This window comes from Typopeltis vanoorti, chromosome 13 (assembly GCF_054136105.1).
Source record: "Typopeltis vanoorti isolate ZY-2024b chromosome 13, IOZ_Tvanoo_1.0, whole genome shotgun sequence".
Taxonomy (NCBI): Eukaryota; Metazoa; Arthropoda; class Arachnida; order Uropygi; family Thelyphonidae; genus Typopeltis; species Typopeltis vanoorti.
The window spans coordinates 124,523,666-124,539,726 of record NC_143561.1 but is presented as its reverse complement, the minus strand read 5'-3'; the positions used below and the strand labels follow the sequence as shown (position 1 = coordinate 124,539,726).

Here is a 16,061-nt window from a genome sequence, read left to right as displayed (position 1 = left end):
ATGCAAGATGGCCTAAATGGAGACCCATGGATGGTAGTAGACAAAAGGGAAGGTCAAAGAAGAGATGGCAAGATGAAATTGTTAGGATTGCTGGAATGCAATGGATGAGAAAAGCTGAAAATAAAATGGAATGGAGAAAATTGAGAGAGACCTTTGTCCAGTAGTGAACTGATCCAGGTTGAAGAAGATGGAAGAAACAATTAATATTCCCACATTAAAAGCTACTAAACATCTGAATCAGAATCTCCCAGTTTTGAATAAACTGATCTAATCATGCTAGTTGAGATTAGGGGAACAGTTTCATTGCTCCAGCTGACTTTATTCAAAACTGGGAGATTCTGATTTTGTGATAACTTTCAGCCCAGCAGCCAAGACTGCCCAATCTCTTCCTTGCTGATTTTCAATACAATTTTAATAGTTTTCACTTCTAACTGTAATGAACATAGCATATCTTGTTTCTAACACAACTTAATAAATTCACATATTATTTGTCCTAATATAATGTTGAGAGTTAATATCATCACAAATAACATTAATAATAGCAAACATCTTTTACATCCAACAGAAAACTAGGTTTAGTTGATGGTTGTCCCATCCACAGTATATCATAGGTTTCACAATAATTCAACTTACAGAAAATTAACTTCATATTTTAAGAAGGAATTTGAATTCTTTTATTCTGAATCTTAAACATTTTTTTAAAATTTTTTATAATGTATTCCATATAACAAAAATCTTAATTAATATAAACTAAGCTAAGCAGAAGGTAGTGATCAATTAACTTCTCAAATCTTGGAATAAACAAAATAAGTGTACAAACTGCAAATCAGAAAATTACTTATTGAACTGATACAATTATGTACAATTTATTTATTTATTTTTATTATAATGTAATAATTAAAACTTGCCTCTTTTTTGGAAAACTTTGGAACTAATCCTGAACATTCTAATAACATAACATTCCCCTTTGGTTCATCCACTAATTTAGCACATGGTTTTTTTGGGGCAGCTCGAATTACGTCTCTTTTATTTTCTGTTAAAAAGTGCTTTCTTGGCTCTTCAGGCAATGGTGGTCTTTCATAATGCTTTGGGACTGGTGGTTTTCTTCTATCTTCATCAGGATATTTAAAAGGTTTTACTGCAGCATATATATATAACACAATCAGATATGTAAAACTTATGCTTCAAAAGTTTTGTTAATTAAATAAATTTCAAAATATATTACATTTGTAAGGGAAGAAGCAAAAGGATAAGAATGAAAATAAAGCTCTCAACTTCAGTAGCAGTGTGTCAGAAATGAGTGAATACTGACAGATAGAGACAACTAAGATTATTGATGTCAAGGAAGATGAGCATCAGATGGAATGGGAGATAACATGAGGAAGTAGATTTGCAGGATGGATGAATGGCAAGCAAGAGAAGGCTGCTTGGGGGGGGTCAGAAACATGAAAGAGAAGATTAGGAGACTGTGAAGTTTAGCTGGTGTGAACCAAACATGAGTTAGAGGGAGTTCAGAAGCATGAAAGAAGGATTTTAGAGACTAGGATGTGGAAAGTTTAGCTGATGTGAACCAAAAAAAAAAAAAATTAGAAAGAGAGAGAGAATTCAGAAGTATGAAAGGAGAGAGTAGGAGACTAGGAAATTTAACTGATATGAAGAAAACAGGCATTAGAGAGGGGGGGAGAGAAAGACAGAGAGGGAGGGTGTATTGTGGGAATGATAGGAGACAGAATGGAAAAACCAGGGCAAGAGAGGGAAGATGAGATAGTGCAGGAGAGAGGAATGGAAACATGACAGGCAGGTAAGCAGGAGTGCAAGGAGGGAGAGAGAGAGAAGAATGCAGATAAGCAAGGAAGAAATGGAGCAGTTAGAGGGGAGTGATGTATGGAAAGTCAATGATTTGTTCAGTGCAAAATAGAATGCCAGAGGAGTACGTGCCAGGAGAAATGAGAGACAGTGTGACTATGTCAGTCAAGCAAAGTGAAAGGATGGATGAGATGATTGTTATGGTGGGGATGAATGAAAATCTGTGACGTAGTGTAAATCAGCTGAGGAGAGATGGCTAATGCTTGAGGTTGTACAGCAAAACAGTGTGATACGGAGGATAGTGAGCATGTTACCCAGGTATGATAATGCAAAGATGAGGAAGAGCATCAATAATAAATAGTATAACAGCAAGCATGTTGAAAGAGAGGTTTCCATTATGTGGATGCCTGGAGTGCATTTGAGGATAGAAGAGGGTTGTGTGAAAGAGATGGACTGCATTTGAATGAAGAAGGACATAAGTATCTAGAGAATGTTGTTGTCTGGGCAGGTGAGAGTGTAAGTGTGGAGAAACTAAATTGTCAGAGTGGATGATAGTAGGAGTGGCCACTCGTGGGTATAGTCACTTGGGAGAAGGCAGAATGCATGGAGTAATGCAGTATCTGGAGTTCAGAGGGAATAATAATAGGAATAGAAAACTGCCAATCCATTGATATTTTTTATATAAATGCTAGCAGTATTAGGAACAAAGGAGATGAATAAATTGCACTGATAGCATCAGCCAGTTCAAAGATTATTGGGATCAGCGAAACATGGTTGATGGAAGATGATATAATGATAGGAATAGTACTATGTTATAGCATATTTGACAGAATAGGAAGAGCAGACACACTGGCACACATCATGATAAGTGATGAGTTTTGTCCTCTCAGAGTGGAAAATTTGGGGGAAAATGGCACTATTGGTTTTGAGAGCATATAGTGTGATATGGATGATGCTATAGCCAGGGAACATACAGGGTGAACAACAGGAGATGTTTATACAGTTGACTTTGACGAGCACAAGATGAGTGATCATAGTAATATAAATTGGAAGAGGAAACAGCGTGTAGCATTAGGGGAATGGAATTTCTGAATTTTTGATGGAAAGATGTCTTAGGCAACATGTAGTAGAAGGAACACAAAGTTCAAGAGTTTTGTATTTTGTCATAGCATCAGAGGATCACTGTAACTATGATATCTCCTACCCTCAGTTGAAGAGAGACAGAATTGCTATGAACTCATGACTTGGAGGTAGAAGAGACATGCAGAAGTATCTAGGAGAAAGGAATTTATGTGGAATTATAAGGCATGCAATTATAATAATCTTAGAAATCAGATTGGGACAGTTTCATGAATAGAAGAATTGGAAGGATGAGATATCACCAGTGCACAGGAACTAGTGAAGAAATATTTATTAGCAATGGCAAGTTGTAGACCTCAAGTGAAAAAGAGAACATGATTGGGTATCAAGTGGATGACAAATGATATGAAACAGGAACTGAAGAAAGATGAAGAAAGTGTTATGGAAGATGCAAGAACAGTATAAGACTCAAGCTAAGAAAATGATCTGCATAGTGAGGAAGCCAAAAATTGAATATGAGAAGATATTAGGCTTGAGATCCAAGAGAAATCCAAAGGAATTCTTTCACTATGTGGCCAGTAGGAAGAGAAATGATGGTGGAAGAATGAAATTGTTAAACAAACCAAGCTCTTGCATAATTTCCAAGTTCCTCATTCTCTCTCCCTTTTTGTCCCAATTCTATTAATTCCCCTTTCATTTATATATTTTCATTATATCCTCTTTTTTTTTGCCTATCAATTAAGATTTGGAACCACAACTTCCAAGCTGTCCTCACATGTAATATTTCCTAGAACTATCTTGGTCTTTCCCTGGATCCTCTCCATAACTTTCTTATCCCTGTGAACTCAGGCAGTGAGCTTTGTGTACAACAATTCAGATGTCACCTTATCAATGTCTTATAAAAAAGGAAGAATAATAACTTTTCTTATCTCTGTTTTATGCCTTATTTTACAGGCAAATCTAATGAGCTATTTTATCCTTATCCACATACCTTTTAAATTACGAACCACAATTACTCTCAGTTACAAAAATTACAAAAAATCTCCAAGCCCTCATCAATTTCTATAGTCCTGTTTTGTCAATATACTAGTAATTTGTAATCTTTTCATCCTGAAGTGTATAATAAGACCATGACTACCTTGCACTTTGCCACGCAAAGCTAGCAGCCATTATCCTATGCCCATAGGATGATCTAATTTACATCAGGATCTCTATATCATCTTTATTAACTATTTTTCTATCCAGTTTTGCATCATCAACAAACAAATGGATATTTCTCCTTAACTATTTCCTGTATCACTGTATATAAATTAAATAGCAGTGGTGCATGTACAGAGTTCTGCAGCCGGTTGCTAATCACCCACATTCTTAGTCCAATTTATTTAACGGATTTCCATATAGTAGTCTTTTAAATACCTTTGCAAATAACACCAAAATAATAATTATTATTATTATTGTACGGGCACTTCCATGGAGTTCAAAGACTCATCGTGGGAGACCCCAAACTATCCACACAATCTATCATACCTTTCCTTGAACCCATTAACAGATAAAGCACTCACAACTGACTGGCAATTCATTCCACTCATTCACAACTCTCAAAGCAAAGAATATAGTCCTCACACCCCTACTAACCACACCTTTATTCAACTTCCAGAAACGACCCTCCTTGTTCTGGTCCCTCCAGCCAACTGCTGAAACATTTCCCCTGCATCAATCTTATAAAACCCTTTAAGCAACTTAAATCTATCATACCCCTTCTCCCCCTCTTTTTCTCCTATCAACCAACTTCTGCAATTTAAACACCCTCAATCTATCTTCATAGGGAACATTCCACAAACAACTGACCATCTTGGTCACTTGCCTCTGAATCTTCTCCACCACTTCCTCATGCCCAAGAAACCCAGGAGATGTGGACATATCAAGGCCTTATAAAGAAAAATAATGATTTCCTTATCTCTACTTGTTAATGTGTTCTTCAATAGGCAGGTAATTTTATGGGCTAACTTAGCAATATGTTCTCTAAACTTTAAAACTTTGTCTACCACCACCCCTAAATCTCTAGCTTAATCTATTTCCTGGAGTACAGTGCCATAAATGTGATAATACACAGCTCATAATCTATTTATTCCAAAATGAATAACTTTACATTTCTCCACATTAAATTGACAGCCATTATTTTTTGTCAATATCAACAGTCTATTTAAATCATCCTGTAAGCTCTCCATAGTTAATCACCTTGATTAACTATTACTCTACCTAATTTTGTATCATCAGAAATCAACTGAATATTTCCTTTCAGGTTATTTCCTATTTATGTATAAATTAAACAGCAATGATCCCAACACCAAACTTTACGACAAAAAATTCCGTCGGGGCAGATCATAATGTATTCATTTCCTTCCATGCAGTATCACTTGATTATAAAAAGTGAGTAGATTACTAAGCAAGGCTACTTTCACAATTTGCATTAATGGTTCTGTAGCATCCTATGCACCTCCAACTCATCTATTCTCACACTGGCCCTTGTAAATCTGTCAATGCAATATCTCTCAATGGTTTTCCCTTGCAAAGTGATCACTCAGTAACTCAACTATTTCATCTGCTTCTGTTACCTTTCTACCATCAACATCAATACTTATTAAAGTTATCCTTCCATAGTCATTCTTCCTTTTAATACCATGCTGCAAAAGAGCTCTCTGGGATTTCCTTTGACAACTTGATTTTTCTCTCCTTATCACACTTATCTGTTTATCTGTGCTTTCTACTGATCAAGTTTGCTAATCACATTTTCTCTTTATATGTCCTCTACATTATCTTTCTTTCTTTCTTTTTTTTATTTATCTTTATTTTTTGCAGCTCCTGCTTAATGATGCTACTCATTGATCCAACACTACCTTATTTATCCTCCTGATTATGGGTAAAAGTGGGACACTTTCTCCAAATACCACTTGGCCATCTCCAATGTTGTTAGCAGCACATTTCTAATATTTTACCCTTTCAGATTTTTATGTGCTGCCACCTCAGCTTATCATAATCACCTGCTCTGCAATCCACATATTATATCTCTTCTTAAATGATAATTTCACATGTACAGGAACCTCTTGGGTCAAGACTGTATCATTACTCTCACCAATCAAGAGCAATGGCCTTGGTTATTGACAAGTTCTCTGATGTTATCACAGATACAGCACTCTCAAACTCTGAATCCTCACAATTACACTATCTCTTTGTAATTGTATAAATTCCATTTTCTTCTCTTTGAATGACTATCGCTGCTTTTAATCTATGTCTCTCTTTCTCTCTCTGTAGCTGAATCCTCATAATAATTATGCTTGTCTGTGCACATGTGCTAATTAGGTGATGCATGGCTTCCCCATTCTGCCATGTACTGCCAACACCCCAGCCTACAGTAGCAACCAACTTATATATTTTGTCCTGATGATCTTTATCTCATACCAAATAGCCTCTCAAATGACCTGCCTTTCACATCTACCTTCCTGCTGAACTTACTGTTTCTAGCTTCAATTATTCTGCTACCATTAGCAACAATACCCTTCCCTCCCATTCTGTGTCATCTATTCTTCCTGAAAATATTATACCCTTTAAATTCTATCACTCTTCATATTCATCCTTGATCAATAGTCTTACTAATGCCTATAGCTTTTGGACAAGCTAAACAAAAACAAATGCCAAAACTTGTCCCCCCTTAATGAATTGTAGTGCCATTATTTAACCACATGGGAACAAGCATATACCGCAATTTACTGATGCTAATCGAACTATATGCTTGAGCCCACAACGAGACTTGTCCCTTGTACTGTTTATCAAATTCAATTTTGGTACCTGAGGAGCCATATTCAGCATTTTTTGATCATTCTCCTAATTACTCTTCTCAAGGGTGTGCACACATACGCATATCTACATCCACCATCCAAAAATCTCTAATTTTCTTTACTCTACTTTTCCAAACTTTCACTGAGTAATACTTTCTCCAGACCTAACCTGAAGTCCAGAGTGCAATACATTATAAAAACATTTCTGTTGAAACATATCGAAACTGCTACCCTATGGATATCTGCACAGTCTTATATCTACAGTCAACCTCTACCAACTGAACTTAAAATGGAAAAGATAAAAAAAATTATGAAGATGATGTTATTAATGGACTTATGACAGTAAAAGAGTTTTGTAGAATCATATAGACAAAAATTTATAACAATAATTTAATAATGAAGATATTTTGATCTTAATCTAACAGATCATTATCAGTGCACAATTAAAAAGAATTCAGCATTTTTTATTGAACACTGACCACAACATCTTCTGGTCCAATATCTGTTTGTTACATCAGTGTCATTTTAGTTTGAGCAATTTTTCAAAGAGAGAGAGAATGCAGAAGAGCTTTTACATTTTAAACTTAAATCAAAATGACTATGTATAGCAAAAATTTTGGAAGGTCTCATCCTGATAAATGGCAAGCAGTAACTCGCCTCTTTTTTTACTTTCTTCGCTTTTATTTTATTTATTTAATTACAACAAGGATGGTCTGAAACGTTCTCGGCTTAACAATGAAAAAACGAATTTATAATTCGTTTTTTCATTGTTATTTTTTCAAAATTATTTTTATTTTTCAACATAATCTCCCTTAAGACTAATACATTTATTCCACCAATGCTCCAGAGCCATTATCCAGTCCCTTAAGTAGTTCTCAGTAAGATCTGCAAAATACCCCTCTACAGCTGCAATCACCAATTGATTCGGAAAAAAAAACACTGACCAGTGAGGAAGAGTTTTAGTTTTGGGAAGAGACAGAAGTCAGAGGGAGTCAAATCTAGGGAATAGAGTGGATGTTCCAACAATTCATAGTGCAGATCCATTAATTTTCCCATTGTCAAAACACCTTTGTGGGCAGGTGTGTTGTCCTTCATATTTAAGTTCTTGACATGTTAGATCAGCCACAGCAATATTTGCAGTAAAAGGATCCAATCCTTTTACTACAGTCATACACCTTCCACTTCAAAATATCACTAAATCATTTTTCTGTATCCAATTTAAGTTCATTGAGGTGACTATTCAATCTTTCAATCTCCTCTGGAGTTACATCAGCTTTTATTGATCACAATTCTGGAAATTCATGAAATTCCCCTCTTCAAAAGATTATGATGGAAAAAAAGATCAAGTTTTTGAAATCAAGCTGTTGAAATCTCAAAACAACAACAAGCAAATTATGGACCCAAATCTTGATTGCAGTATGTAAGTTGGCATGATGTAAACTAGGGATCTTCAACCTTTCAGACAGTGCAGGCCGCATTAAAAATTTCAATGAAGCACGTGGGCCACTAAGCTATACTGTGGTATTTAGAATTGTAAGATGCTTTCCAGATTCACAAGGAACGTTGTACATTTGATACTTTACATAAAATCCTATAAAAATAAACAGACTCAGCTTTAAGAGTGTAGTTAGGGGTCAGGTTCATGATAAGTAAATACAATCAATACTTGAAAAAAGATAATTTAATGAAGAAAACATTCATTTTTTACAATGTCAATGGGCAACTTGCCAATGTTTTCCTTTGACCAGCTTGTCGATGTTGGCATCAATGTTGGAAGTTGCTATGTGCAGAGTATTCTCGAGATGTTGGTCCGTAATCTGAGTTCTTGTCTTGGACTTCACATGCTTCATTCTGGAGAAGAACTGCTCACATAAGTATGTGCTTCCTAACAAAGTGCACATCTTCAAAGCATGCTGGCAAAGATTAGGAAATGCATCCTCAGAAATGTAGTCTTTGTAAAATGTAAGCAAGGGCACACTGAATAATTTTTCTCTCAAAGAAGAGTTGTTTTGGAGTTCAAAAGGCTCCATTTCTACTGAGCCTGGCATTTCAGCAGCATTGACACTGAATGGCATTGAAAATAAATCTAAAGAAGACTGTTGGTTAAAAAAATCACTAACTCTCTCTTCAAACTCACTTCGCAACACGGCTAATTTTGTAGCATCTTGATCAAGAGACAAACAGTTGGACTCAGCGAGAAGCTGAAAATGAGTTAAGTCTTTTTTTGCGAGTTTTGCCTCCAAAGTTTGAGCTTGGCCACAAAAGCTTTGATGTGATCAAACAGAGTGTGCACCAGTTGATCTTTGGATTGTAGCAGCATATTTAGGTCATTCATATGCAACGAGATGTCGGTCACAAAGACAAAGTCTGTCATCCACTTCGGATCATTGAATTCTGCAATTGGCTTCCCCTTGGTTTGCATGAACTGCTGTATTTCACTCCTTAAGTCAAAGATTCTTTTAAGAACCTTCCCTCTGCTCAACCAATGCACATCACTATAATAAACCACATCACTGTGATCTGCTTTGCACTCTTGGGTCAAAACCTCTTGGAATTGACAATGATTCAATCCTCTTGCCCTAATAATGTTGATGGCAGTCACAATAACATTCATGACATTCTCAAATCCAATAGTTTTTGCGCAAAAATTCTCCTGGTGGATTAAACAGTGGTAATGGACGAAATCTTTTCCTTCTTTTCTCCGGTTCTTTCCGTAGCAGTGCAACAAACACTTCGTTCTTTCTCACCACAGAAGGGCACCATCAGTTACCACACCCTCAAGGTTGGTTAAGCTGAGGTTGAAATATTGGAGCGTTTTTTTGGCGGTTTCAAGAATATCAGTGCCTTTCATCATTCCCTTCATAGGTATGAGCCCTAGCAGTTCTTCTGTCACACTGAATTGTTGATCAATGCCACAGACAAAGATAGCCAGTTATGCTGTATCCTTCACATCTGTGCTCTCATCTAAAGCAAGTAAATATGACATAAATTCGGATGACCGTTTTTTTAAAGTTCCTTCAATGTCAAGGGCAAGTTCTTCGACTCATCATGCTACAGTTACTCAAGACAAACTTGGTTTTTAAACACTTCCTTATTATTTGGGCACAGAATATCCCCAGCAGCGATGAGACTTTTTCACAAACTCACCATCCAAGAAGGATTTCGATTTTTTAGCAATTTTTTCAGCTATTACATAACTTACTTTGATGCACACTTCGCTCTCTTCCCTCTGGCTTTTAAACGTACCCTGCTGGCATTTTAAATCAATTTGGAGATGGTTCATTTTGTCCACTCGAAGCCACACTTGAAGGTGATCGAAATTGGATGTATGCTTTGTCTCATAGTGTCATTTTATATTGTATTCTTTTGATACTGACACTGACTCACGACAAATTAAACACACTGGCTTATCATCGTTCAGCACAAAAAAAGTACAAATTGGTCCACTTTTCATTAAAAACCTGACAAGAATCACTTGATTTGATTTACGCTTTTTTGCTTGTAGACGCCACAGTGATAAAAGGTGAAACCTGGAAGGCACTAGACAGCCCACTCGAATGAACTACTGCTTCAGCCATCTATCTGCGACATTAGTACTGCTTGGTGCTGGTAGATGGCTGAAGAAGCATGTCTATTTAATATTTATTTTTATAGGATTTTATGTAAAGTATCAAATGCACAGTATTCTTTGTGAATCTGGAAAGCATCTTACAGTTCTAAACACTGCAGTATAGCTTATTGGTCTGCGGGCTTCATTGAAATTATTTTTTATTTAATCGTGTTTTAATGTTAAGTAGTTATTTTTTCAAAATGGCTGGCGGACCATGGCAAAGGGCTCCGTGGGCCACAGGTGGTGGCCCGAGGGCGATGCGTTGAAGACCCCTGATGTAAACAATGCTATGAGCTGTTAACTTGAGATGTACACCAAAAAAAATAATAAAAAATACCTTGTCTCCAAATATTTTTTACAATTTTCTTTTAAATACATTTTATTATTTTTTATAATTTTCTTTTAAATACATCTTATTATTTTTATATCTTATAAAAACATTTTATTATTCTTTATAGTTATTTGGTAGACAAAACAAATGTATTAGAAACTTTAGTAAAAATTTTGAAAGCTCATGGATGAGTTACAATTTTTTTTCCATTGGTAAATGGAAATTATTCGATTAACATGTTTTCACTTTGCACAGCATTTTCATGGAATACATTAACAATGTAAAGTGAGAGATTCCTGTATTTGACAAGAATTTATATTCTTGTTTAAAATCCATGTCCAAGCATAACCATGAAACAACTCCATGATAGTCAAAGTCATAAATATAACTTCATGATTAGTTTACTTCTATACAGAGTATGTTGATTCTTGTAGATAAGCTTATACGTTGGTGATACATAACTGTTACTTTTAAGGAAAGAACAACATATATTAATATATTAACTAAATAACTTTAATTAATACTTGCAATATTTTGGTAATGTTACATTACCATCTGCAGGGAACATAAAAATTAATGAAATGTGCACGCAGGCACTAACACTGAGCAAAAATGGCTTTAGAAAACAACTGAAGTCAGTCCTAGAGTCCTAAAGGGTGCCTAGTGGGCCAAATTGGGTATTAATCTTGGCTGTTTGGGTTGATGTTCTAAGAATGCAAGCCTCCTATATTTGGGGTAGTCTCATGCATCCAAATTTATTGAGGTTTGGGGAGTTTTTTTAAGACTGAGACTGATTCTAAGAATAATCTCTCATATTTAAACTTGCTGTGGTGTAGTAAGGAAGCTTTCTTCCAACGTATTTTATGGCATGTGTCCAAGGCATGGTCAGCAAGTCCTGAGTGGCTATAACGGTGGAAACAGATATAATTCTTATGTTCAGATATCCTGATATTAGCAGTCCTGCCTGTTTGGCCATAGTAAGACAGTTTTAAAAACTGTCTTACAGCAGAAAAACAGGCAGGACTACTAATATCAGGATATCTGAACATAAGAATTATATCCGTTTCCACCGTTATAGACACTCAGGACTTGCTGACCATGCCTTGGAAATTGGTATAATTCTTATGTTCAGATATCCTGATATTAGCAGTCCTACCTGTTTGGCCATAGTAAGACAGTTTTTAAAACTGTCTTACAGCGAAAAAACAAGCAGGACTGCTTATATCAGGATATCTGAACATAAGAATTATATCTGTTTCCACCGTTATAGCCACTCAGGACTTGCTGACTATGCCTTGGACACCTGCCATAAAATACGTTGGAAGAAAGCTTCCTTACTACACCACAGCAAGTTTAAATATGAGGGATTATTCTTAGAATCAGTCTCAACCTTAAAAAACTCCCCAAACCTCAATAAATTCGGATGCATGAGACTACCCCAAATATGGGAGGCTTGCATTCTTAGAACATCAGCCCAAAGCCAAGATTAATACCCAATTTGGCCCACTAGGTGGCACCCCCTTTATGACTCTAGGACTGACTTCAGTTGTTTTCTTCAGCCATTTTTGCTCAGTGTTAGTGCCTGCTTGCACATTTCATTAATTTTTATGTTCCCTGAAGATGGTAATGTAACATTACCGAAATATTGCAAGTATTAATTAAAGTTATTTAGTTAATATATTGATATACGTTGTTCTTTCCTTAAAATTAACAGTTAGAGTATGTTGACTTCACATTAACTACCTTGGTATGTATCCTATAATGCAAAAACATTATGGGAAGGGTCTTCTCACACACCAGTCAATTTAGTGAAGTCTCATCAGTGGACACCAGACCCAAATAGGTATACCAAGGTTTAAGTCAATGCAGCAGTCATATATTTTCGATATATAAGTAGAAAAAAAAAGTATTACCTTATTATGGGATATTATGAAATAAGTTCACAGGTATCAAAAAATGTTATACAGCAAGAATGAATCTGCCAGATTTAAGGCAATCAGTGGTGCACCACAAGGATCAGTCCTTGAACCATTGTTGTTATTCTTTAATCCATACATTAATGATATTGGGAAGGCTCACACAGGAGATGTTCAATTGTTTGCTGATGATGCAAAGATAGGCAGGGCAATCAGGGATGCTACTCATATCCATCAGTTACAGAATGATTTAAACAGGCAGGAAATGTGGACAAATAATAATGGTTATTAATTCAATGTTAGTAAGTGTCAAGTTATGCACTTTGGCATGGTGAGATTTCCAATAGCATATCATATCATATTAGTGATGTTATGCTACAAGAAAGTGATGAAGCTAAGGATCTTGGAGTTATATTGGATATGTTAAAACAGTAAAGATACGAATAAGGAAGCCATTTTGCCTGGTTTCAGAGGAGTACAAAAATTATCGATCAGGATTATGGAATGAAGATTATGAGGATAGATTGAGAATATGTGGACAGCAGACCCTGGTAAACAGGAGAAAAAGAGGTGATATGATAGATATCTAAAAACTTCTGAATTAGTGTTATTGGATATAGTCTGATGAAATTATTCATTATATAGGCAGGGAAGATAGGGAAAGAACATGGAAGCATCAAAGGAAGAGACAAAAGCTAAATTTTTCTCTCAAAGAGCAGTGAGTGTGGAATAGTTTGCCTGTTGAAGTGGTAAGTGCATCTTGTGTGAATGAGTTTAAGAGAAAGGTATGATAGCTGGTGTGGGTGATGCATGGCCTCCCTTGATAAGTCCTTAATTCTGGAGGGTTCAGATAATAATATAATATAATATAATATAATATAATAATAATGCCAGGAGCATTCGGAACAAGCAGGAGGAATTTTTGGCATTGGTTAATTCATCCTGGCCAAATGTTATTGGCATTAATGAGACATGGCTAACAGAAGATGATATAGTTAGTGGGAAAGAATGTGAAGGATATAGTGTGTTCAGGGAGGATAGAGAAAAGAATGGGGGGAGGAGTGTTATTAATAATAGCTGATGAACTGCAACCAAAAAGAGCAGAAGTTCAACTGCAGGCCAGTGAAAATGGCACATTCGAGGCTACCTGGTGTGAGGCCAGAGGTGTTGAGGCCAGCAGAACAAAATATACAGCTGGATGCTGCTATAGACCAGGGGATGGAAAAGATGATGGAGATACTATGCATCAGCAAATAGAGTCAATGAGTAGAGAGCAATTAATTATTATGGGGGATTTCAACTATGGGAACATAGATTGGAAGGAGGAGAGGATACATAGGGATAAAGAAATGGAATTTATACAGTTACTAAGGGATAATTACCTGAGACAATCATGAGATGTAATATACTAGGGGTTTGAGATTGATTGATCTAGTAATTGCATCTGAGAATTTGTCTATAATGAATATGACCATGTTGCCACTAACTGGTGACAGTGATCATATGGTTTGACCTGGGAGGTGGCTAAATGTGTGGAATTTTCAGTTACGAAGGAGTATGTGTGGAATTACAGGGCTGGTAAGTATTACAAGCTTAGGAGATTGCTTGGATCAGTGCCAGCATGTAAAACTGCAAGGGATAGTGCATGAGAGGTGGTAAAGGTTGGAGGGAAGTAATGGCAGCCTGCATACCTAGAGTCATGAGAGTAAATCAAGAGGGAATTAAATGGATGAATGTCATCATTAAGCTGGAGCTGCCAAAAAAAATAAACAATTGTGGAGGGAATTTAAGGAGAAAGGTTACCAGTAGGCACATGAACAGTACATGGCATAGGCCAGAAGGGTAACTATTGTGGTAATAAAGACAAAAGCAGAGTATGAAAAGAAATTAACAATGCAGGAATTTTTGGCATTTTTGGGCAAATAATAATGGTTATTAATTCAATGTTAGTAAGTGTCAAGTTAAATGCACTTTGGCATGATGAGATTTCCAATAACATATCATATTAGTGATGTTATGCTACAAGAAAGTGATGAAGCTAAGGATCTTGGAGTTATATTGGATATGTTAAAACAACAAAGATAAAAATAAGGAAGTCGTTTTGCCTTTTTACAAGGCCATGATAAGACCACACCTGCAATACTGCGCAGAGATTTGGTCTCCTGGTTTCAGAGGATTACAGTTCTTTCGATATGCTGCAAGTAAAAGAAAGATGCTTATGGCAGATTGATTTTAATAAATGCTCATTGTAGGGAGGTAACTGAATCAGTCAAAATAGTAGAATTACTAAGTGAACCACTTTGCAAGAGTATATCATCCAGGTGGTGATATTGCAGGAACAAGAGATGCAAAGGTCTATATGAGAACTGAGGTAAATGAAATGGAGGTGCATAGCATATTACAGAACCTCAATGTGAACACAGTTGTGGGATTGGATGATATAGCAGCTCGAATTTTACGTCACCATATTGCTTAATCTAAGTTTCAACTCTGGGTTAGAAAGAGGGTGGAAAGAGAGGAAAATAGTTCCATTGCATAAAGGAGGCTCCAAGAGTGATGCAGCAAATTACTGACCAATCAGCATAATCAGGAGTTGTTGTCAAAGTATTGGAGAAGTTGGTCAAGAGCAAAAATACAGCAATGGATAGATGGAAATGGGATACCATGTGCTGGGGCAGGGGCACCATGGTTTTGTGAAGGGTAGGTCACGCCTCAGTAACTTGCTCATATTTTATAATAAAGTGACAACTGAGTTGGATAAAGGTAATGGGTTTACAGTGATATTGCTGGACTTTGCAAAAGCCTCTGACAGGATACCTCATGAAATTCTAATTAGTAAACTGCAGCACATGGGGATGGATATAGGGGTGGTGAGGTGAACAGGAGGGTGGTTGATGGAGAGATATCAGAGAGCAGTTTATTCAGGAGTAGATGGCCTGTGACTAGTGGCATGCCATGGGGGTTTCTGATCTTTAGACCCCTACTGTTTAATTTGTACATTAACAATATAGGAAAGAATCTGAGAGGAACCATTCAGTTCTTTGCAGATGATGCAAAATTCGGTAGAGCAATAGTTAATACAGATAATGTCAAAATTTTGCAGGATGATTTGGATAGATTGGCAGACTGGGCAAAGCAGAATGGATGTCAGTTTAATGTGGTAAAGTGTAAGGTTAAGCATTTTGGGGTGAAATGATTACCAGCTGTATACCACATTGTTGGAACTGTACACCAGGAAATCGATGAAGCCAGAGACTTCGGATTGTTAATGGATAGGGAGTTAAAGTTTAGAGCTCAAGTAGCCAAAGTGGCCAAAACAGTTCATCAGGTTATTTGGTTACTGAAGAATACTTTGATGAGCAGATACAATTAAGGTTATTGTTCCTCTTCATTCAGCCTTGAAAGACCTCATCTTGACTACTGCACGCAGATATGGGTGAAAGGGTTTCTTGACAATGAGGAGGAGATGGAGAGGATCCAGA

The 16,061-nt window shown here is 36.4% G+C and overlaps 1 protein-coding gene across 2 annotated transcripts in view; it reads right to left on the bottom strand.

The window, feature by feature from the left end:
• The window catches only part of LOC150100517 (enkurin), a 119,114-nt gene that overhangs the window by 59,279 nt on the left and 43,774 nt on the right, over nucleotides 1–16,061 (bottom strand). For both annotated transcript variants that reach the window (XM_090403144.1, XM_090403145.1), the window contains exon 3: nucleotides 909–1,138. In XM_090403144.1, the coding sequence (XP_090259270.1) occupies nucleotides 909–1,138 (230 nt within the window). The remainder of the gene's footprint in view (nucleotides 1–908; nucleotides 1,139–16,061) is intronic.